Source organism: Anabrus simplex, chromosome 1 (assembly GCF_040414725.1).
Source record: "Anabrus simplex isolate iqAnaSimp1 chromosome 1, ASM4041472v1, whole genome shotgun sequence".
Taxonomy (NCBI): Eukaryota; Metazoa; Arthropoda; class Insecta; order Orthoptera; family Tettigoniidae; genus Anabrus; species Anabrus simplex.
This window is the reverse complement of record NC_090265.1, coordinates 721,041,820-721,064,575: the sequence shown is the minus strand read 5'-3', so window position 1 is coordinate 721,064,575 and position 22,756 is coordinate 721,041,820. Positions and strand designations below refer to the sequence as shown.

At 39.6% G+C, this 22,756-nt stretch overlaps 1 protein-coding gene across 1 annotated transcript in view; it reads left to right on the top strand.

The window, feature by feature from the left end:
• LOC136872509 (cell adhesion molecule 2) overlaps positions 1–22,756 on the top strand; it is a 140,863-nt gene that overhangs the window by 27,133 nt on the left and 90,974 nt on the right. The window contains exon 3 of the mRNA XM_068230841.1: positions 14,913–15,048. Coding sequence (XP_068086942.1) covers positions 14,913–15,048 — 136 coding nt within the window. The remainder of the gene's footprint in view (positions 1–14,912; positions 15,049–22,756) is intronic.

Genomic DNA, 22,756 nt, shown 5'->3' with positions numbered 1-22,756 from the left:
TGGTGAGGAAAGTTCAGATGCTGTTTGAGCACTGTGCCAGCTGTGTGCGATTGGATGACCGATATTCATCGTGGTTTCAGACAAAAAGTGGAATGCAACAAGGCAGTGCACTATCCCCATTATTGTTTATCACCATCATGCATGGCATACTTAGTGAAGCACAACTAGTAAACCTGTGGTGAACTGATGATGTTATGATCTGGGGAGAAACTGAGGAACAAGTACAATTGAGACTCAATGAATAGAAGGTTGAGTTCCAGTAATTCAATCCCGAGATAAGCGAACCTAAAAGAGTAGTGATAAACAGAGAGGGATGACCAACGAACATCATGCTAGGGGACTTTCCACTAGAAAGTGTAGAAAACATGACATACAGTAATATCTCGAGACACACTAGCCACAACAGAGCCCAGAAGAGTTCTCACTTTTACCAGCAAGTACGAACACTCTCTGGGATCCCAAAGTACCAAAAACTCCACAGTTCTAGCCCTTCAGGCAAGCAACTCAATTTTCAAAACATCCTAGGGATATGAGCTACGAATTTTAGGTATATAAAATACTATAAAGTATGAGAATGTATTCCTCATTTATTCCTAAACTTTACAATCCTTTTGTTAATCGTCGTTAGCCGGTCGATTAGATTAGCAGTTTAACTTTTTCTACCACCACGAGCGCTAATGTGAGTCAAGGCAGAGTTTCACTGAACCCCTAATAACTACATACGGTGTGGACATTTTCCAAAAAATCGAAAACGCCTTAGGGTATTGAACTAAGGAACACATTACAGAAAGTATAATGTAAATAAGTTAATTTGGCTAGGATTTGAATAAGGAAGAAAACGAGGAAAGAAAGAAGCTGTTTTTGTGGACCTGCATTTAGGCCAGAAGTGATTTTCGAAATTTATTTTCCTTTTAAGTTTGATAGAGCTGTCCAAGTTTTACAATTTGAAACCTTTTACGGTCCTTTAGCCCTTCAACTTTTGGCACAATTGAGTAAATAGTTTAATTTTCCTTTTTTGGTAGTATGTCGACCCCCTACTTTGTCTGCTAAGAAATGTTTCTAACATTAAGGCGACAGTCCGGAGATAAAAATATATTTTCACCTAGTACATGGATTCTTGCGAAACTTTGTGGAAATGTCACCTACATAAAAGTAGAGATATCACGAACTTTTCTTTCATATGCAGTTAATAGTTTTCCATAATACACTATTTTGGAATTTTTAATTCCATTTTTTCATGAAATTTAAATAACATGTTAATGTCAATTCGTAATTAGGTAGATACTACTTCTTTTAAAAGCACTATGTACAGATTTTCCTTTACATAATTTATATAAGGATATACAGTATATCGTAATAAAGTTTGTGTATTTTTTACGTTCTAAAATTTTGGACTTAAAATTCCCTACTACTTGACAAAATTCTGGAATCAAAAATTCCGTACGCAGGTTTCTTAATATAGTTGTGATACACATGCCATACAAATTTTGTTACATTTGGCAGAATATTATGGGAGAAAAATGGGATTTAAATGTAAAATAAAAATTGACAATGAAAGGATTATTACAGTGATAAATTGTTTGAATTCAGCGAAATAGCTTCGTGACAAGAAGAAAGAAACTCAATCGTTTCAATTTCAGTCATTAAAAAATTCACCAAAATGATGAAAATATCGATTTTATCTCCGGATTGTCGCCTTAAGAATCAAAGCTGGTGATGTTCAGTCAGTACTTCATACGAATCTTAGCCTATGGTATCGAAACCTGCACCCTCATTAAGAAGGACTCATCAAGGTGGCAGGCATCTGAGATGAAGTTCCTGAGTTCCGCAATTCAAAACCCAAAACTGGACAAGTTAAGGCATAACATATTTAGAAAGGAAGCTGAGATTGACACATCATTGTTAGATCGGGTCAGCATGTCCAGATTGAGGTGGTTTGGGCACGTATTGAGGATGGAGCCAACAAGGACAGCATATGTTAACTTGGAGAGACATGTGCCAGGAAAGCGGATGGTGGGAAGATCAAGAACCCATTAAATGGACATCGTAGATTGTGAAAGGACACTGGAGGACATCATTGGAATAGAATACCCTCTACCACTAAGCCTCCGTTGCTCAGGCGGCAGCGCTTCGGCCTATTAACGCTGGGTTTCGTGGTTTAAATCCCGGGCACTTCACGTGAGATTTTTGCTGGACAAAGCGGGGACGGGAGAGGTTTTTCTCCGGTTACTCCGATTTTCCCCGTCATCTTTCATTCCAGCAACACTCTCCACTGTCATTTAGTTTTATCTGTCAGTCGTTAATCATTGCCCCAGAGGAGTGCGACAGGCCTCGGCAGGCGGCACAATTTTTATCCTCGCCCCTAGATAGGAGGATCCATCCCTGACCTGGTCACTGACTGGAAAACAGGTTGTAGGTTTTCATTTTCACTCCCATACCGTAGTTCCGGATGGCCTGAGACTAGGGGGAGAACACTCTTTTATTGCCATTCATTAAAGTTTAATACTTGCATTACATTTTCCTATTATAATTATTTTACTATTTCTACACTAAATATGTTTTATTTTCTCCTAGACGTTAACAATGCTATATTGTCTTTCCTTAACTTATTTCATGCTTACTTTTGTGTCACATGACTTTCGGACTATCCTACCATTAATAACATGCCTTACTTAACGAGTGAATTAAGAATGGAAGATAATGCCACGACAATACAACAATTTATTTATTACTACATTCGATATATTTAACCTACTATTAATTATATTAATTATTTTAGGACACACAGGCCTCGTATCCATCTTATCCTTATCCTTCAGTACTCTTGTTCGTATTTGTTTTAATGTTTCAATTTCCTTTTTACACATCCTTCTTAAAATACAACAACATATTTGCTATTCTTCCCAGTGTAATCCGCTCCTGATTTAATAATTTAATAATTTGTACAGAATTTTCTCTTTTTTTTGTTATATATTTACTTCCCAGATATTTTACTCCGAGTTCTTCGGTCGCCTTTTAAACTCATAATAGATGCGCTTCTTACATTTCTTCTCCACAGAGTAGACCCTGATTTTCGTTCTCTCTCTCTGACCCTTATTTTTATGTATTCCCATTAGCCACCTTACCATTCCTCCCATTACTCTGTTAGGAAGCCTTTCTCTCCTTTTGACATATTATATATAATTTTACAAAATTCCAGCAGTGTTTTTTAGTTCCACATTCTGCCATGATCGTCTGTTTCTCAATATCCATTACTTTCTTACTGAATTCGTTATTTTTATACCGAATATCTTTACCTCAGTAGCTTCCCATTCCTATTCTGTCGAGCAACCTCTTCAGTTTCGTAAGGCAGTGTTAGTCTTTTTAAGTGTGTAGGACGTCTTAACAAGAGAACGTATCTCATTATGACAGAGTGAAAGGAGCTCGTCAACATTACCCGGGAAACTGGAACTGTAAGATGATGATGATGATGATGATGGCAGATGACATTCAATTCGTTTTGAACAGCGTCAACAAAGTAAGTACGGTGTTTGGCCTTAAGTAAACATTCAAAAAAGGGAATTCCTGGTAATGAGCTGCTATCAGTATGGAAGGTCATAACTAGGGTACTGTTGTTCAAGAAAGGTCATACTTTTCTCCGTCTTCCGTTTTGGCTGTTTGTTGCAATAAATTACGAAATGGGCGTTTCTCAGCATATTTAGCTTTATTTTATAGGGCACACACATGCATATTTTAACACTGAAAATGTTTCCTAGATCACACAGTATAGGGCCACAGTCTAGCCAAAACGTAAAGTTTCATTCAATTGTGACTAAAGTATGGAAAATAGAGAAATGGTGAAGGTGTCAAAACGCGTGTCTTGGAAGCTTCAGCAAATGAACATAGAAACAAAAGTCTGGAACTCATATGCGGTCCAAATGTTATTCACGAAAACCCCGTAAAGAAGGACAATTTAAAAAAAATGAACTTCCTGAATGAAACACCCCCATCCACTCTAACAAGCACACAACACGCAACACATACAGCATATATATACACAACACACATACTCTACTACCGAGGACACACACGCACATACTCACACACATACATACGCGCACTCACTCTAACGTACATACACCGACTGGTCAGTGGATACTTACCTACTTACCTGTATAATAGGCCGTAGGCGGACTGGAACAGACTAAAACAGCCTGGAGCTGAACTCATGCATAATCGGAGCAATGAGAGGAACGGGAATAGAATGAACCCAGAACCATTCCCGCAAATGAAAGAATGGGGTCGAAAAATATGGGGGTTTATTAACAAACATAAGCAAGGTGAGACAAATTAAAATGAATAGCATGAGACATAACTCACAGAAATATGCGTCGGATATTTACCACGTAGACTTGACATCCAATGATATTGAGAGGCTCATCGAACACAAACCAAGCATGGCCGCACTCGCTTCTTACAATGCCAAATCTCATAAAGTAACGTACGGTTGATTTGCCTCACATAGTTTCATAAGCGTGACGTATGACGTATTAATCCTCGTAATAAAATAATAAAAGTGGACATACTTTGAAAGAAATACACATCTCGATCGCATCTCAATATGCTCCGCATATTAGAACGAGCATCACCAGAGACGCGGCTCTACACAACAATCCCCCATCTTGAATACGCAGCATCCCAAGGAACAAAAATAGATACAGTCGGTTGCCATAGTTACGAGGCGGAGTAAACAAAACTAACAATGAAAGTAGATGCATACAAAGGAACACGACAAACGTTACTAATTAATTAGGCCAGCAAATAGCCCGAGAATGAAAATAAAGAGAAATACAAGTAAAAATGAAAAGAACACTGTGAGATGCGCAGAATATTATTAATCAGGCAGACAGACAGCACAGTCACACACACACACGCACATACCGTAGAGATCAAGAAAGAAGTGTATGTGATTCAGAACAAACCAGTATGTCACGACGCATTACGAATATAATCCTTATAGCAAGACGTGTGCTTTCATGGACTCATGAGCTCATACAAGATGCTTAAGATAATATACGATTGCCGCATCTAATCAAGGCATATCCCATCATAATTCGTAGCAACAATCATCATAACCAGCACGCCCACAACGTATCCATATCGCCTCGCAGTGGACGAACATGAATACCAGTCGTAGCGTCTAAACACAGCATCAAGAGCTCGTCCATGAAAGAAATCGACGAGTGACCAAACATAGAAGGTCTGAAAGCAGAATATCACTCACGCACAGATCAATCACACAACAGACCAATTTCATTCTCAATCCTCACAGGTTTATATGACAAGAAAAATAGAGCATAGAAAGGTAAATCGAAACCTACAGTAAAATAAAACGTAAAGTTAGCAGAATAAAATATAATTAATATGTCCACTCAATTATAGGAGGCTAGAAATGATAAATGCCTGTATTAGGATGGTAGAGTGCAGAGACTCTAGGTAAGCCCGAAACAGCGACCGAAAGGGAGATTCGGGCAATAGCGTGGATAAATCCACGATAGGAACAGCAAGCGAGGCAAGAAAAATATTTCGCATCTCAGTATGCTCATGGTTTCATGAACCGCCATGTTGGCTTCACAGTATAACAATCTGCACTTAAGAAGGCAAGTACAAGACTGTTTTGAGAGACTTCGGCTGATGGCCGGATGCGCTCTATGTCAAGGAGAAAACATGTCATGCGTCACGTCCAGGGAATAGGTCGACAAAGATGTCGATAGCAGTCGAAGAGTATAGTATTTTCCAAGAAGTGTGCTACCAAGGCAAGCTTGGTATGGCACATGAATTATTATCAGATGTTCATTTTACAATTTTAATAAATAGATTGGTCCTAGACAAGGAAGAGGGAAAGAAGTGGCCGTGGTCTTGAGTTAGTTACCATCCCGGCATTTGCCTGGAGGTGAAGTGGGAAACCAGGAAAAACCACTTCGAGGATGGCTGAGGTGGGAATCGAACCCACCACTACTCAGTTTACCTCCCGAGGCTGAGTTGACCCGGTTTCAGCCCTTGTACCACTTTTCAAATGTCGTGGCAGAGCCGGGAATCGAACCTGGGCCTCCGGGGTTGGCAGTTAATCACACTAACCACTACATCACAGAGGCGGACAATTTTAGTTGTTTCAACTCACATATTGCTCGACAAAATGCATTGTACTTTGAATGTGATGTCCGATGTTGCCTGTGTAAATCTGTTTTCGGGACTGTGACGAAACTTGAAGCTTGGGCCTTAGAAATCAGTAGTTGACGCTTATTGTAATCTCGCCTGTTTTTCCATCACTAGTTTTGGAATATATTTTTTTAAAATTTTCCTAGTTGCTTTACGTCGCACCGACACAGATAGGTCTTATGAGGACGATGGGACAGGAAAGGGCTAGGAGTGGGAAGGAAGCGCCCGTGGCCTTAATTAAAGTACAGCCCCATTTGCTTTTTCTTAAATATTTCTTAAATATTTCAACAGAGGCAGCTTTGAAGGCTTCATAGTTACATCAACAGTGATAGAACTGAGATAAAGATAAGGTAAAGGGGCCAAATTCCGTTCCCGCACATAATTTCGTCCCCTAGGGATTTCCACTTCACACGGTTGGTATCTAATATTTAGCCATGCGTACACGCGTAGCCTCATACCGTTGTCCAGTTGTAAGAGTTGGTTGCGTGCACCACGTTTAGCTCCGTGTACAAGGAGGATTCATTTTTCATGCTGAGCTGAGTTAGATTAGATTATAAGCCTGTTATTACTAGAGTGAGCACTGGTATTTGTTTGAAATACTGGACTGCTTTTCAGTCGTGTGCTGTAGTTCCGGCGTGTAATCGCTACAGTGAGGTGGTTGACGTGAGTTACTCTAGCGGCCATTATAAGAAATCAGGGAATGTTCGTAATTTCGTCCCCCTTCATTTTATTTCTTATTTATGAAGTTTATTATTATTTTTCAGATTGTAAAACGCAAGCAGTAAATCAAGGAGGCCATGAAAAAGGCTATTAAGCCAGTGAAGCACAATATATTGGTTAACAAACTTGTAAGTAAAGCGTTTAACAACCCACGAGAAACGCTGAAAAACTGTGCTAAAAATATCAAGGAAACATTTTACATAAATGGCCGTCAAATAATTCATTTTAGGGAAAGTGTTTGTAAGGTTCGAAAGGAAAATATATTAAAATTAATTGTACTTTTCATAAATTTGGCGGGGGACAAAATTACGAAAATGTTTTGGTAGTTCAGTTATTCTAGTGTTCATGTTTATGTCAAATATTGACTACTTTACGTTACAACAGTTTCATTGTAACTTGCCCTTAAGTGGAGAATATATTCAGCAATATACTGGGTGGTTCATCAGCCCCTTCTTTTTTCGAAGGTAGGTAACCCAACTAACGCGTATATCATAGTCATCCGGAAAACATTAGTACCTGCTATTTTATGGCCTTAGTTCAACTCTACCGTTTATATAATGCTCACGAATGTGATTGAAATCATTAGTGACATTGTTATTTCTATTATTTAAACTCTAACGATTGTGTAAAACGATCACAGCTGCGAATAACATCATCACATGTTTGGACAGGAAGTGTCTATAAAGACTACAACGGGCTAGCTTTTCATGAAAGCTCGCGGTAGCTAAAGCGCAGTGCAACGTTCTCCAGCAACTGTGGGAGTTCATTTTGAAGAAAGGGAAGGTAGCGTGCTGACGTTAGATCTCCGTCGAAGAAATCTGGTCCTATGAGATGGTCATCCAAGGTTCCACACCAGACATTTACTCTCCGTTATAGTTGAAATGAGGCCTGTCTTACGCAGTGGAGATTCTGCCCACTCCATTATTGCATATTGTCCCGATTCACGACGCCATTGTTGTAAAATCGCGATTCGTGTGAAAACAGGACTCTTGACAATAAGGCTGGATTTTTGGTCATCCTGCGTAATGCCCATTGACAAAATGTTACTCTAGCATCGAAATCACGTCCGTGGAGCTACTGGTGTAACTGCAGATGGTATGGGTGAAATTTATTGTTATGCATTATACGCATGACAGATGACAGGCTGATGTTAGTCTGTTGTGCGAGTGTCCGAGTACTAATATGAGGGTTGTTCTGGGCAGCGTACAAAACAGCCTCTTCATTTGGACCAGACGTTATAGGAGCATATCTAACGGAAGGTACCCTTCCAAGCGTCCCAGTTGCCCGCAATCTTCGTGCAGGTTTCCGGAACGTATTAGTAGTCGGTAGTCTTTTCTCAGAAGAACGGTTGTGATAGAGACGTTACGACTGGACTGCGTTCTGCTTTGTTTCCCCATAAATGAGCAATATATCAACGTACTCGTTACTAGAGTGATTGGAATCAAACCACTGCATCACCGGTATTCAGCCACCTTGTGTCACCTGCCCTTAACCGACTCACGCATAAATACAACATACACGACGCTCGCTAAAGGACTATTACTTAAGTATGGCCGTTCGACATCGAAAGGCATCCATGTTAAAGTCTTCAATGATGCTTCACAGCATTCATTTAACTTTTTACCATTACGGAGCACGTGGAACAAATATTAATTCGACCGTACTTTCTCCATAACCTGGCAACAACTCAACGTAATCTACATAGGAATACATTGTGTAGAAATGAATAAGTGATGTGATGTGACCTCGTAGTTGTGGATTACTTTTTGTGTGCGTTGGACTCGTGAGGTTGTGGTTTTGAATCCCATGCTGGCCGTTCTGAAAACGGTTTTCCTCGGTTTCCCATTTTCGCCACCAGGAAAAGGCCGGTACGGTACCTTAGCAAAAGACCAAGGCAGATTTCCTTCCCAATTCATTCACCCACATCCTTAAAGGTAAAGACACCAAATAAGAGCGTACCCCTTAAAACCAATAGCAAAAGCATATTTATTATTATTGTATCTCCACTAAAATGAAGCACCTTAATCGTTCAAAGAATTTGCCTCATGCTGGACTTTAACGACTACGCTGACGATATTCACACAAACGTTGTGCTCCAGCACTTAAAGCTTCAAACACGAAGTCAACATACGCGATGTTTGTTAGGGGTTTAGTACTTAAGTGTGACCGTTCCACCTCGAAGGGTAATATCCGTGTCAAAGTCTTCAATGATGTTTTTACTGTGTTTAGTTAACTTCTTTACGTTACAAGGCACGTGGCATAACCTATTAATTCGATCTTATTGCGGATATCTGTGTCATTTCATGGCACAATAAATCACATTTTTGTAGAATGGTCCTCAGTATTTGGCGCGGAATTGTGGATAGTAGTTTCTCCTTTGCTAGGTCCATGGATCAATTTACAGTGATGACACACAAGTAGCGGAGAGCCTTATCTACTATTAGGAGGAATTTCAAGATATTTTGTGTTCATAAAACTAAATTATTAGGACCTTTAGTTTATACGGATTAATTGGGTTGCCTATCTCCGAAAAAATAAGGGGCCTGGGAACCACCCGGTATATACCACCTTCTAGCCTTGTCCACAATATTTCTGAATTTCTACAAGTTCTAATCTGCTAAGCGAACGAAATATGGTCCTCTGCCTTACGTAAAGAAAGTGCAGTGAAAGATTTAAAATAAGAAATTGCATTAAAGAGTTCGGGGAGGAAAGCTTCTCTACCGAAGAAAAAAATCTTCTGCAAATTGTACGATTTTAAAGTAACTGCTATAAGGAATTTTAATATAAAGATGGGTATTGACGTTGCCAGATACAAAAATACTGAGATGATTGGGGAATTACAGGTATGAACTTTTTGTACATGGAAGTTGGTCTTGTATGTCCTAGTTGTTCATTAAAATATTTTTCAATCATTTGATGAGGACAGGGCTATAAGTCTCATTTCCCATACAGCAACAGTATTGCTTAGACTGCTAAACAGGAGACTAGTCGCGTATCTTCAGTATATTCACAAGCGAAGGTGCTGCACGGCATGGGACATACGCAAAACCAAAGTCACAATTAAATACGAGAATGGAAACGCACTTACCAAAATCAGAACCAAAGGGTGTCGTGAGAAATAAAGAACAATCAGATAGGCCAGAAAAGGTAAGGCGGATTCAATTGAAACATTGAGAGTACCTAACTGACTGAAATAACAACACCAGTTTCTGGAAACATATGGAACTTTAATTAAAATAATAAGGTTGATTTTAATTAACATCAGGGAACTATTCAGTCCCAAATTAATAATAAAATGGTTAAGTTAAAATGTTAAATCAAATATTTAAAGTTTCATTAAGGTAAAAAAATATCTACTTTCAAACGTCAGTGTCCCCAAGCTAACCATCGATCAAATGGAGATTAAAATAAATGTTTACATAGATTTGTAGACCACCAATTAATAATTAAAATTAACTTAAAATAATCGTTACAATTCAAAGAGTTTTGAAATATTTTGAGGTCAGTAGTTGAGCAGAGAACAGTTTCTAAATGACTCCCTCCAATGTATTTGATACGTTATGCCAGATAATGGTATGTCACTAAGTCCTACGACGAACAAGCATATATAATGCAAAACCAGAATATATAGAAACTTAAAGGGACAGAAAAGTAAGTTAATACTCCCGAAACAAATATATTTTTGAAGCATCAATAGAAATAAAACCCAGAATCACACCACAGATTCGGTCAACATCAAATCAAAACGAAATCCACGACCATGTAACAGTCGAACATACTCTGTGGTCGAATGTCAAATGTCAACTTCATAACAGAGGACACACCCCCTTAAGCTGTTAACGAACTGCAGCCATAGCAACACGATCACTTGATTATGGGAAAAAGAATATGGCTGCCATATAAGAAGCCGAGTTAGCCACAAGAAACGATTTTCAACTCATTCATTTACATTCGTTTTCGGTGGAATTTGAAGTAGTTAAATATGATTTAAGAAGAGAATTAGCGAGCTAAACCACCACTGAATTAAATTCACAAGACAGAGATTCCTAGGTAATACAGTTAACGATTAATATCTGCAAATACAACCTCATACGATATATATTATTTAACTAATTTAGAACAGGTTACTCAAACCAATGATTACTCGTCTAGCAATTATAAGGAAAGCCCCGAAAAGTCACTTCTTTTCTGCCTAACACAGTTCCTTAATCACCGAAGTAAAATAAATTTCACCAAATGTAGTTTTGACGTACACAATCCAAACAATACAACGATAATGCAGGAAAGAAGATTGAAGTCATTTGAAATGTGGGTAGGGAGCAAAATGGAGATCAATTGACAAGACATATTAAGGAGTGAAGCAGTCTTGGAAAGAGTATGTCAAGAACGGACCACATTACTGGAAATCATTCGCAAGAGAAAGAAGAATTTAGTAGGTCACTGTTTACGAAGGAAAAGTTTATTAACATAGGCACTGAAAGGAAAAGTTGCAGGGAGAAGGTTGAGAGAAAGGACGAGGTATGAGATGATGGACAGTGTGAAAATTAATGGAAGATACTGAAGGACTAAAAGGATGGCAGAAGATAGATTGGCTTGGAAAATGCATGCGAAAACCTGAAGATAGACAAAGAACTGATGATGATGATGATGATGAAGTACATCTCCAGTACTGTTCGAGGCACAGGTCAAAATTTCACAGGTTGGCCGCTTGTGCTTCCTAGATGTTAAATAATATAGGTTTTCTTAAAGCATTCGTATTCTGTGTGGGATTCAAATTAGTTTTAGGTCCGAAAATAAATAATCATTCCTCCAAAACCATTTGACGTACGAACTGAGGATATATTTCATGGGATCGGTTAACAGTGGGCTGCCGAATATTTAACACTTTCAGTTTAAAACCGTAGCAAAAGGCGGGTTTCTTGCTAGTATAGTAATAACTGGGCATGGGATATCAGTGCAGTGTCTGCCAATATGCGCACCTCAAAAGCGGACGAGGAAGTGCGTTTGAAGGTGGAATTGAACGAATGATTATGTTTAATAGTACATATGTATGCATATTTGTATATATCTGAGATTAGTGCTTACATTTCAAATTTCGGATTTTTTGTGCATGTTTTGGAATTTTATTATGCATATATAAACATGTTGCACAATCAGTATCGAAGAAAATGTTAGGTAATTAATGCTATGGACTCTTGCCTAATGAGTGGCCTTGTTCTTAATACACATTAGAGCTGAGTTATGATTTCAGGGAAAAATCACGACAAGAACTCGGTCTGCGCTCTAGAATTCAAATACTGTCCTGGCTCATCCGTGGATATCGAGAGATCGTTTTCCATACTGAAGCTAGTTTTAACAGACAAACGCTACAGATTTATACCATAGTACTTGGAGAAGACTCTTGTAGTGTATTGCAAAGCAAGTTATCAACTGGAAAAGTCCGGTGTGCAGTGTAAAATGAATGATGAACGTGTTTCTTCACCTTTTCGTTTTCTTACAACCTTACTAATTGATTTACCATGTCTATGAATTAACACACCGTGTCTTATCCATATTGTCTTAACAGCGAACACTGATAGATTGATACGTCTCACAAACTACGCACGGATTGTTTGTAATAGTGGAACAGCCGCAGCTGCAATAGTGTGATTTTTTGTTTACATTCAGTTGTTTATTCATTATAATGATTTTATGTATTGGTGTTGGTGAATCGTAAAGTAAGGGACTGTTACGTTTGCATTTCATACAAGAGTTTAACAGCATGATAATAAGCGCATATTTAAATGCATATTTCACCATTTTTTGCAGCATAACTGGATTCTTATATTGGTGATTTACACAGCACTTGAGAGCGAACGAAATACAGTAGGTCTCAAGTAAGCGATATCCACAGACTACACTCATGGCCTACACGAACAGCTACGCCGAACTCCTCCGGGGCATTTTGATCATTAATAGCTAGTAATAGCCATAAACGGATTATCAGCTCGATTACAGACCGCGTGATCGAGGATCGGTGATTACTAGCTAATATCCTGTTACTATCTACACTGTTTCACGGCTTGTATTCTCTGAGCAGTGGTATCAGCAGTTATAGCTCATGCACAGGTTAGAGTATTTTCTCCTTTTGAGGGTAGTCATGATTGAAATTTCAAAGCTAGAATATAGTTTTCTTATCACTGTGAAGTTTTTAATCACTAACTAGCGGGCTAATTGGCACAAACGGTTGAGGCGCTGGCCTTCTGACCTTATCTTGGGAAGTTCGATCCTGGCTCAGTCCGGTGGTATTTGAACGTGCTCAAATACGTCAGCCTCGTGTCGGTAGTTTTACTGATACATAAGAGAGTTCCTGCAGGACAAAATTCAAGCATCTCGGCGTCTCCGAAAACAGCAACAGTAGTTAGCTGGACGTGAAGCCACTAACATTATTACTATTTTTAATATTCACTCAGTAGCGACCAACCCCGCTTCAAATGGGAGCAATTTTGAATTCATGGTGATGTTAGCAGAAAATAAGACAATAACAACACAAACGAACAAGACAAAGAATGCATGAAGAATTATTTAAAATAAAGTAAACATCCTGTTATAATTTTTAAAAGTTTATAATTTGATTTTATAGTTGCAAAATTATTAGGAAAAATGTAAATGAAATTCAAAGAATTTAGAAAGTCATTTTAATTTGTGCGTAGGATGGAAAACATTCTTACATGTGAAGGCCTTATTTCGCAACCTGACGAGGTCGACAGAGAAAAGAAAAAGATATATGAGCGAGCCAATAATTCCTTTCTTTGAAAGATCATAAAGCGTTTATTCCCTGTGCCGTGCCTCGGCGAGTAGGCTGAGCTATAGCCGTCTGACGAATTTCCTCACCCAGTGATGCCATGGTTTCAGCCAGTCTGCGATAAGTTTCCGTACAGCAGTAATTGATCAGTTTACTGTGTTTCATGGTTTCTGAAGTAAGTGTTGAACAAGTGTGTTTTCGTGTGCTGTAGATTTTTAAAGCACAAATTTGCTCGGAGTATAAGAAGAAACTTCTGCGAGCAATTGTCTCAAGTGTGACTGCGAACGCGTTACTGAATTAAGTAAATTGTGAATGAATTCAAAACTGTGGGATGAGTGCAAAAAAGGACGAGTTAAACAACGGAGTGACTTAAGTCATAAAAAATTTAATGATACTTACGAAAGACTGAGCATGTAGGATATGAATTGTTACATTCTCTTGCGCATCCAAAAAGCGAAAAAACTTCTCATTCGTACATATTCTCCATTGCACGGAAAAAAATATAGAAGCATCGATATATTTTCCAGCTTAGAAGTCAAGAGGAGTTCATATTCATAATTCTAAGCTTTCTCTGCCTAGCGGAAATAATGTGCGAGTACAGGTTCATTAAATTAACAAATTATGTGCACCAGAAGAAGAAGGAGAAAATACAATACTAACGGAATAAAACAAAAAAAAGTAATTAATGTAGAGACATAGGTTTGGGTACATTAGTTTTAGTCAGTAATGGACGGAGATATGAAAAGTACAAAACGTACTGTTGGGTTGTTAATTGGTTTACGTGCTCGTACTACTCCTCGTAGTGGAGGTTGCTGGGTCGTCGTTTAATTCGAGTACGAACATATCATGTGTAATGGAGAAAAACACTTGACCAGGTGAAGACTTCAAATTACCACCAAATACAACAGGTAGTAAATTATACTATTTCTTATAGCAATGCACAAATGACGCTACTGACATAATACACATAGATAACGAACATTGGTTACCGCGGTTACAATGGCGTTGGGAAATTCCTTACGATAATTCCAGATAGACCAACAGCCCATAAATATTTCGATGTTAATAGTTTTTCAAGAGGTTGTAAGGCCATATATGAGATAGTTCACTATAATATTCACGTCAAATTACGTGGTTCCCTCCTATTTTGTTTCAACGTAAGGCCGTAACATTATGTTTCATGTAACATGAATTATTTGTTCTATTCCAGCATCACTCGTCCGACAGCCAGAAGGTGCTGCTTCGAAACGTGAGCCTTAAGACTTCAGGACTGTACCGCTGTGAGGTGTCCGCTGAGGCTCCGTCGTTCACCTCCGTACACGGGGAAGGCCGCATGGAGGTTGTATGTAAGTACATCTGTAATATCATGTGTAGAGCCCATGTGATTGAGCATTTGCTGGTTAGAATGAAAACGTACTGCAGTGCGTAACAAGTGTACTCAATCCCGGACAACAGTTCTCCTGTGAGATTTGCGTAAGCATTAGGGGTACAGCTCATTAGAACCCCTAGAAGTTATGTATCTCTCGCTACAGTAGTGAAGATTGTGCTGCAGAACAGTTCTGCTCTGAGATTTGCATAAGCATTAGGGGCACAGCGCGTTAGAACCCCTAGAAGTTATGTTACTCTCACTACATTATGGAGGAGCGGGCTGCACAACATTTCTTCTACGAGATTTACATAAACTTTAGGGGAATAGCCCATTAGAACCTCCAGAAGTTATGTATCTCTCGCTACAGTAGTGAAGATTGGGCTGTATAACAGTTAAGCTATGATATTTGCATCAACATCAGGAGCACCGCCTAATATAACTCCTGAAAGTTATGTTACTCTCGCTTCATTACACAAGAGTGGGCTACACAACAGTTCTGGTATTAGATTTGCATTAACATTAGGGGCATAGCCTATTACAACCACTAGAAATTATATTACTCTCGCTATATTACGGATGAGCGGGCTGCACAATTGTTCTGCTATGAGATTTACATAAACATCAAGAGCACAGCCTATTACAATTCCTGAAACGTACGCTACTCTCTACATTACGAAGGAGCGGGAGTCACAACAGTTCTACTATGAGATTTACATAAACATTAGGGCCACAGCCAGCCCGTTAGAACCATTAGAAGTTAATGTATCTCTCGTTACAGTAGTCAGTAGTGATGATAGGGCTGCAGAAGAGTTCTGCTCTGAGATTTTAATAAACATTGGGGGCACAGCCTATTAGAACTCTTAGAAGTAATGTATCACTCGCTACAGTAGTGAAGATTGGGCTTCATAACAGTTAAGCTATGATATTTGCATCAACATCAGGAGCACAGCCTAATATATCTCCTGAATGTTATGTTACTCTCGCTACATTACGGGAGAGTGGGATGTACAACAGTTCTACTTTGATATTTGCATAAACATTAGGAGTACAGCCTATTGCAACTCCTGAAAGTTATGTTACTCTCGCTACATTACGGAAATGCGGTTTGCACAACAGTTCTGCTATGATATTTGCATAAACATCAGGAGCACAGCCTATTATGACTCCTGATAGTAATGTTAGTCTCGCTACATTACGGAAGAGCGGGCTGCACAACAGTTCTGCTAAGAGATATGCACAAACATCAGGAGCACAGTCTATCATAACGGCTGAAAGTTATGTTACTCGCGCTACATTACGGAAGAGCGGGGGGCTGCCCGACAGTTCTGCGATGAGATTTGCATAAACATTTGGGGCACAGTCCATTACAGCCCGCAGAAGTTATGTATTTCTCGCTACAGTAGTGAAGATTGGGCTGCAGAACAGTTCTGCTCTGAGATTTCCATATACATTAAGGGCACAACCTATTAGAGCCCCTAGATGTAATATATCTTCCGCTACAATAGTGAAGATTGGGCTGCAAAACAGTTCTGGTATGAGATTTTCATAAACATTAGGGACACAGCCTATTAGAAACCCTAGACGTTATGCCTCTCGCTACAGTAGAGAAGATTGGACTGCAGAACAGTTCTGCTATGATATTTGCATGGATATCAGAAACACAGCCTATTATAACTCCTGAAGTTTATGTTACTCTCGCTACATTACGGGAGATCGTGTTGCACAACAGTTTTGCTATGGCATTTGTATAAACATCAGCAAAACAGCCTATTATAATTCCTAATCAAGTTAATGCTCCAATCTATTACTGCCTCAGGATCCTGGCTCCAATAAAAACTTAAGGACTGGGTTCCATCTCTGTCTGCTGACTGTTGTAACATTACGTGTTGTTCACAGCGGTACCCAGTGCTATAGGGCTGATTCCGTATTCCTATTGCGCAATAGTAGTGGTTTCACAGTGCACCTAACATATTAAATTGTATATAGGAACCTGTCTGGAAACCGCAACCACCTCTGTGCTTCAAAGATAATTAGTTCCAATCACGTACCTCAATCTCGTATCTCCCCTGTACGGGAGGTAACAGAAGATGACGTGAACGAAGGCTATGTTTTTAATTACGAACCGTATATCAATAAAATAACAACCACTACATACAGGGTGTAAAAATAAGATAGGGCCAAACTTTGAGGGTACATTCTTCACACGTAGAAGAAGAAAGTATGTTACGCGGGCAAGCGTCCGTAAACGCTTTTTATCCATGTGAGAACTCATTTTCTACAACTCTACTTCGTATAAGGCGTGATCGAAAAGTTCCCGTTTGAGGGCGTCGTTGCAGCGGACATTCAGAGTAGCGCGACTCCGATCCGGATATAGCCTATAAGCAGAGATAAGTAGGTAAAGGGATTAGTGTGACAGTCGTGTCGTGCAGGGGCGCGTGCGTTAAAAGCGGCCACGTGAACTATGGCGACGTTCTTACCAAATGCGTCCAAACAGGACCAATGTGCTGTTATCCTTGGCTTTCGAAGGACAAACACCCGTGGCCATCCATCGGAGAATGAAGACTGTGTATGGAGCAGCATGTCTGCCGAATGCACCGTTGTGGAATGGTGCACTAAGCTCCGTGCGGGTCGCGTTTCGACTCAAGAAGCCGGTCGATCTGGGAGGCCAGCCTCATCCATTACGGACAACAACAAGCGGCCTGTGGATGTGGCGTATGGTCCTGATCTCTCCCCATGCCATTATCACGCAATCGGTCTCCTCAAAAGGGCCTTAAATGGTCGACGTTTCCTGTCGGACGAGGATGTACAGCAGGCGGTTACGGACTTCTTCATGCAGCAGGTAACAGTGTCTTACCACTCGGGGATCTTCAAACTGGTGCGTCGGTGGGATGAGTGCCTCAGTGCTCACGGCGATTTTGCCATATTGCCACCTCAATTCAGGACTGTACGGCCGCCGAATGGAAACTATGTGATCGTACCTTATACATTAATCATGGTAAACACACAGGAACAGAACACACCAGCATAACATATGGAACTCTTTCTAACATGAAGTCTTCTAAATGTCCTCAGTTAGTATTAATACCTGCATCAAACCACCGTCGCGTCGTATTTAATCCCAGATGTGCTAATGTATTCCTGGAGTATTGGGCATGGTTTCGTACAGTATAAGCACGAACACTTTCTGCATCTGGTATCGGGGTTTGAGACACAATAGCTTTTAAATGCCCGCAAATAAAAATCTAGTGGGTTAAGGTCCGGAGAGCGTGGAGGCAAGGGAAGCGTTTCCGGATCCCACATGCAAATTCATATTTTCTTCCTCTATGTGCCAGCATTAGCTACTTTTCTACAAAATCGCATGCTTATAGAAACACTTTTTGTGGCGTTGGAAAAGTTCTTGTAGATCCTCGTTGTAGAAATCTGTCGCCTGCAACGAAACCCATTTCTGAATTGCCTGAAATGATTGGACAAAGCGAAGGCGGGACAGGTTTCTCTCCGGGTACTCCGGTTTTGCCTGTCGTCTTTCATTCCAGCAACACTCTCCAATATCATTTCATTTCTCAATCATCTTCCTATCTTACTGTGACAGCTAATCACACTAACCACTACACCTCAAAGGCGGACTTTTATTTATTTATTTATTTATTTATTTATTTATTTATTTATTTATTGCCCGGCTCCTTGGTTAAATGGTCCTTGGTCCAAGGAGTCTCGGGATCAAATTCCGGCATGGTCGGAGATTTTAACTGTCATTGGTTAATTCCTCAGTTTCGAGGGATCGGTTTGTGCCATCTTCAATGTTAAAATTCGTCTCAGGTAGAGCCCATCCTCACAGACGCTCTGGTCCCTTACAGGGTGTCAACTCAAACTACATGCATTGGGCCTCTTCGGGGGACACATGCCATTTTTATATCTTTCATGTTTAAATCTTTAAAAAATGCCCTCCTCTACCTACAGAGCTGACTGAGGCGGCCTCAGGCTATGTTAAACTGTAATATTCATGACGTAGGTAGCGAATTTGTAAAGTCAGAGTTCAAAGAGTGGAAAGCTTGTTCAAGGCCACACGACGCTGCTGTTTAAAGAGTTGCATAAACATTAGGGGCACGGACCTTTAAACCCCTAATATTCATGAAACTTTTCTTACAACTCGCTGAAATCCACTCCCTAATATAAATCAAAGGGCATATATTATGTAGCGACTATGTTGACTCTCGTGGCTAATGAGGTCGTGTTATCATGCTGGGAACATCAGGTGTACACAGGAGCAGGGTGTTGTGTTTGTCGAGCGTGCGTGGCATAGCGCAGCCTGCAGCGTTAGCATGCAGCCAACACTCTGTAGCCATGTTCAAAAAGCAGACGGGTGGCGTTCTACGTTCTAAACATTATGCAACATCTCTTCTGAGATGACGGACCAAAGGTGCTTTAGTTTTCCAAAAATCACTCCTTAGGTGCCCAAAACGGACTCAATTTTAATCTATAATAGGCTTTGTCTGACAAAATCGGGTACCAAATCTTTGATTATATTTACAAAATTATCATCAATTGAAATGTAATTGTGCAATTTTGTTGATATGAATCGTATTCAAATTTTATTATTTTACCGTAAATCAACTGCATAGGGTGAGGTAGAAAAGTAAAAATACTTTTCTGCTGGTGATTGATAAGGGGATTTATTATTTATATGACGACAAAATAATACCTTACTTAAAGAGAAAGGAAATTAAAAATTCCATGTTTGTAGGTCAGGTAGTATTTAATGATGAATGACTTAGGGGTTTGCTAACGTACATTATAATATTTTCCTGCGTGAACACTTTCGCTTCTTGTACGCAGCATGTTTTCAAACAACTTACGCATGCATACCACCTGAAGCCACTGAATACGTCCCCCTACATAGGGTTGTCGTCAGAAAGCGCATGCGGCCGTAAAATAGGGCCAAGTCCACATGTCGGACATATTTCTCACCCGCGAAATCCACAGGTGTTGGGAAAGGCGGTGAAAGAAGAAGAAAAGGAGAAGAACTTTCCCAATTTAGATTAAATTCTGTAAAGTTATTTAGAATCGCTTCTTACATATTATGCATACAGAATGTGTCCTGAAGCACGTTACGTCGGGTGGTACACACCTTGGTGCAAAAGGAACTACTACCTATCTCACAAATATCACACTCTACTTCAAGATCCTCTATCGGCCAAACCATTCGCTATGGTTTTGAAAAGATATCTTGTTTTATGAACTGTGGACATTCATGCCGACCTTCTGTTAGGTTATTTGTATATAAGTCCCACACACCGTATATATTGACAGTCGCTTAAAAACGGGGATGAGCGTATGGTATTATATACTTAATAATTATCTAAATATAATTCGCCTCGCAAGTAGACACAAATCCAGTCGATACTCACAATAAACGTTGCATCTGAGGGTTTATTTATTTATCAAAACGTTTACCTGGATGGAACGTATACAATATCACGAGTTCATCCCTCTTCTTCTAGTGACTGTTCGATGTTGCGCTACAACATAACATTTATTCTACAGTAGAACAAACACTTCCTCCTCGAGAAGGTGCTGCTATACAAATGATATACTAGCCCCGTCGTGTAAGCGTAGAGTGCTTGAACAAACATTTCCCCCTCGAGAAGGTGCTGCTATACAAATGATATACTAGCCCCGTCGTGTAAGCGTAGAGTGCTTGGCTCTTGACCGACATATCAGGGATTTTTCCCTGTTTTTGAGAGTTGGCTCGAAGTCCAGTCAGACTATGTATTTACAATTGAGGAGATATCTGTCCGCGTCTATAGGGTAACTGCTACCACTATTAACTGCCCTCCGGGTTCAATTCCCAGTACTGCCAGAAATTTAAGAATGACATGTGGTTAAAATGGCACGTGGAGCTCCCATGAATAGTTCGGGGTGTGATTGAGAATAGCTGCACGACGCGGAGACAATTTAGTTAGGAGAAATTTGACGGTGAGTTGTCTCCGAGGATTATTGGTAGAGTGTCTGCCTCAGGATCCCAAGATAGCGGGTTCAAACTCGGCAAAGTAGTCGGATATTGTAGCAGGAGGGGGGAGGGTCCATTCGACGCTCCATGTCGTACGATGTCGCCATATACAGTAAAAGATATTTTGTGACACATTTCATGTCTTCACCTAACAATATTAATTAAACCTCATCCAAAGACGCCCAAGAGAAATTCAGTTTACACTGACATCTAGTAGGCCAAGAGTAAAAACGGAACGTCAGAAGTGACGAGCAAGCAGTCAGATGGCGTCATATTAAAATGTCTGCACACGGGTGCTGAGGCCATACGATTATTATTATTATTATTATTATTATTATTATTATTATTATTATTATGGTTATAACTTTTCTTTGGCTAGTGGTTTAATGTAGCACCGACACAGATAGATCGAATGGTGACGATGGGATAGGAAAGGCCTAGGAGTTGGAAGGAAGCAGCCGTGGTCTTAGTTAAGGCATGGTGTGAAAATGGGAAACCACGGAAAACCATCTTCAGGTCTCCTGACAATTGGATTCAAACCCACTATTTCCCTGATGCAAGCTCACAACCGCGCGCCCGTAACCGCATGACCAACTCGCATGGTATTATTATTATTATTATTATTATTATTATTATTATTATTATTATTATTATTATTATTATTATTATTATTATTATAATATTATCTGGCAGTGCGGTCACGGCTCTCGTCAAAAAAGCCAAGAATATTGGACGACAGGATTCATCGCGCTGACTACGTAATCTCTATGTCCTCAGGTTGAGCAGCGGTCACTTTGTAGGCCTAGGCCATTCGAGGTGCGTAGTACGAAGTGATTTTTAAAAATAGATGTAAAACTAAACAAATGCTTAAGTTTCGTTAAAACAGCATAATTAAAATCTATCGATTGTCAGTATTAAAGTATTTAATCTGCTTAAGAATTTTCAATCGTGAAAATACTTTTCAAGCAAACTCAGAATGAAGGTATGTCTTTCTTGAGGGTAATTTTTACGCAAAACAAGAGTGCAGGACAGTTATTATTGTTGTCACCTGTCATTAAAGAGCCTCTATTTAGAATTCATCGAACGATCTCTGCAGCTAAGAAGGAGGATATAATGCACCTCTTACTCTATATATCTCCAATTCATCATCACTTCTTCAAGAATCTTCAAGTTGAGAGGACTGCAAGGTCAAGTGATACTGTAAACAGCGCGGAATATCATAATGATGAATTCGTAAATAATGTTATTGACTTTACGTTCCACTAACTACTTTTAAGGTCTTCGGAGACACCGAAATGCTGGAATTTAGTACCGCAGGAGTTCTTTTACGTGTTCTGTAATGTACACAAGGCTGACGTATTTCTACACCTTCAAATATCACCGGACTGAGTCAGGATCGAACCTCACAAGTTGGGGTCAGAAGGCCAGCGCCTCAACGGTCTGAGCTACTCAGCCCGACTACATAAATTTGTGTACGCTGATTGAGCTGAATTGTACTGATACGGTTTTGTGAAAACAATGTAAAAAAATCTCTATTTCTATACTAAATTACGTAATAAATAGAAATAACTGTGATGTCCATTACAAAGTATATTTAACATTCCAATACACTGCTAAAACAGTCATTTTTTCAAAAGTAAAATTCACAACCAGAGTGAACCAGTCCATTTTCTTTTAA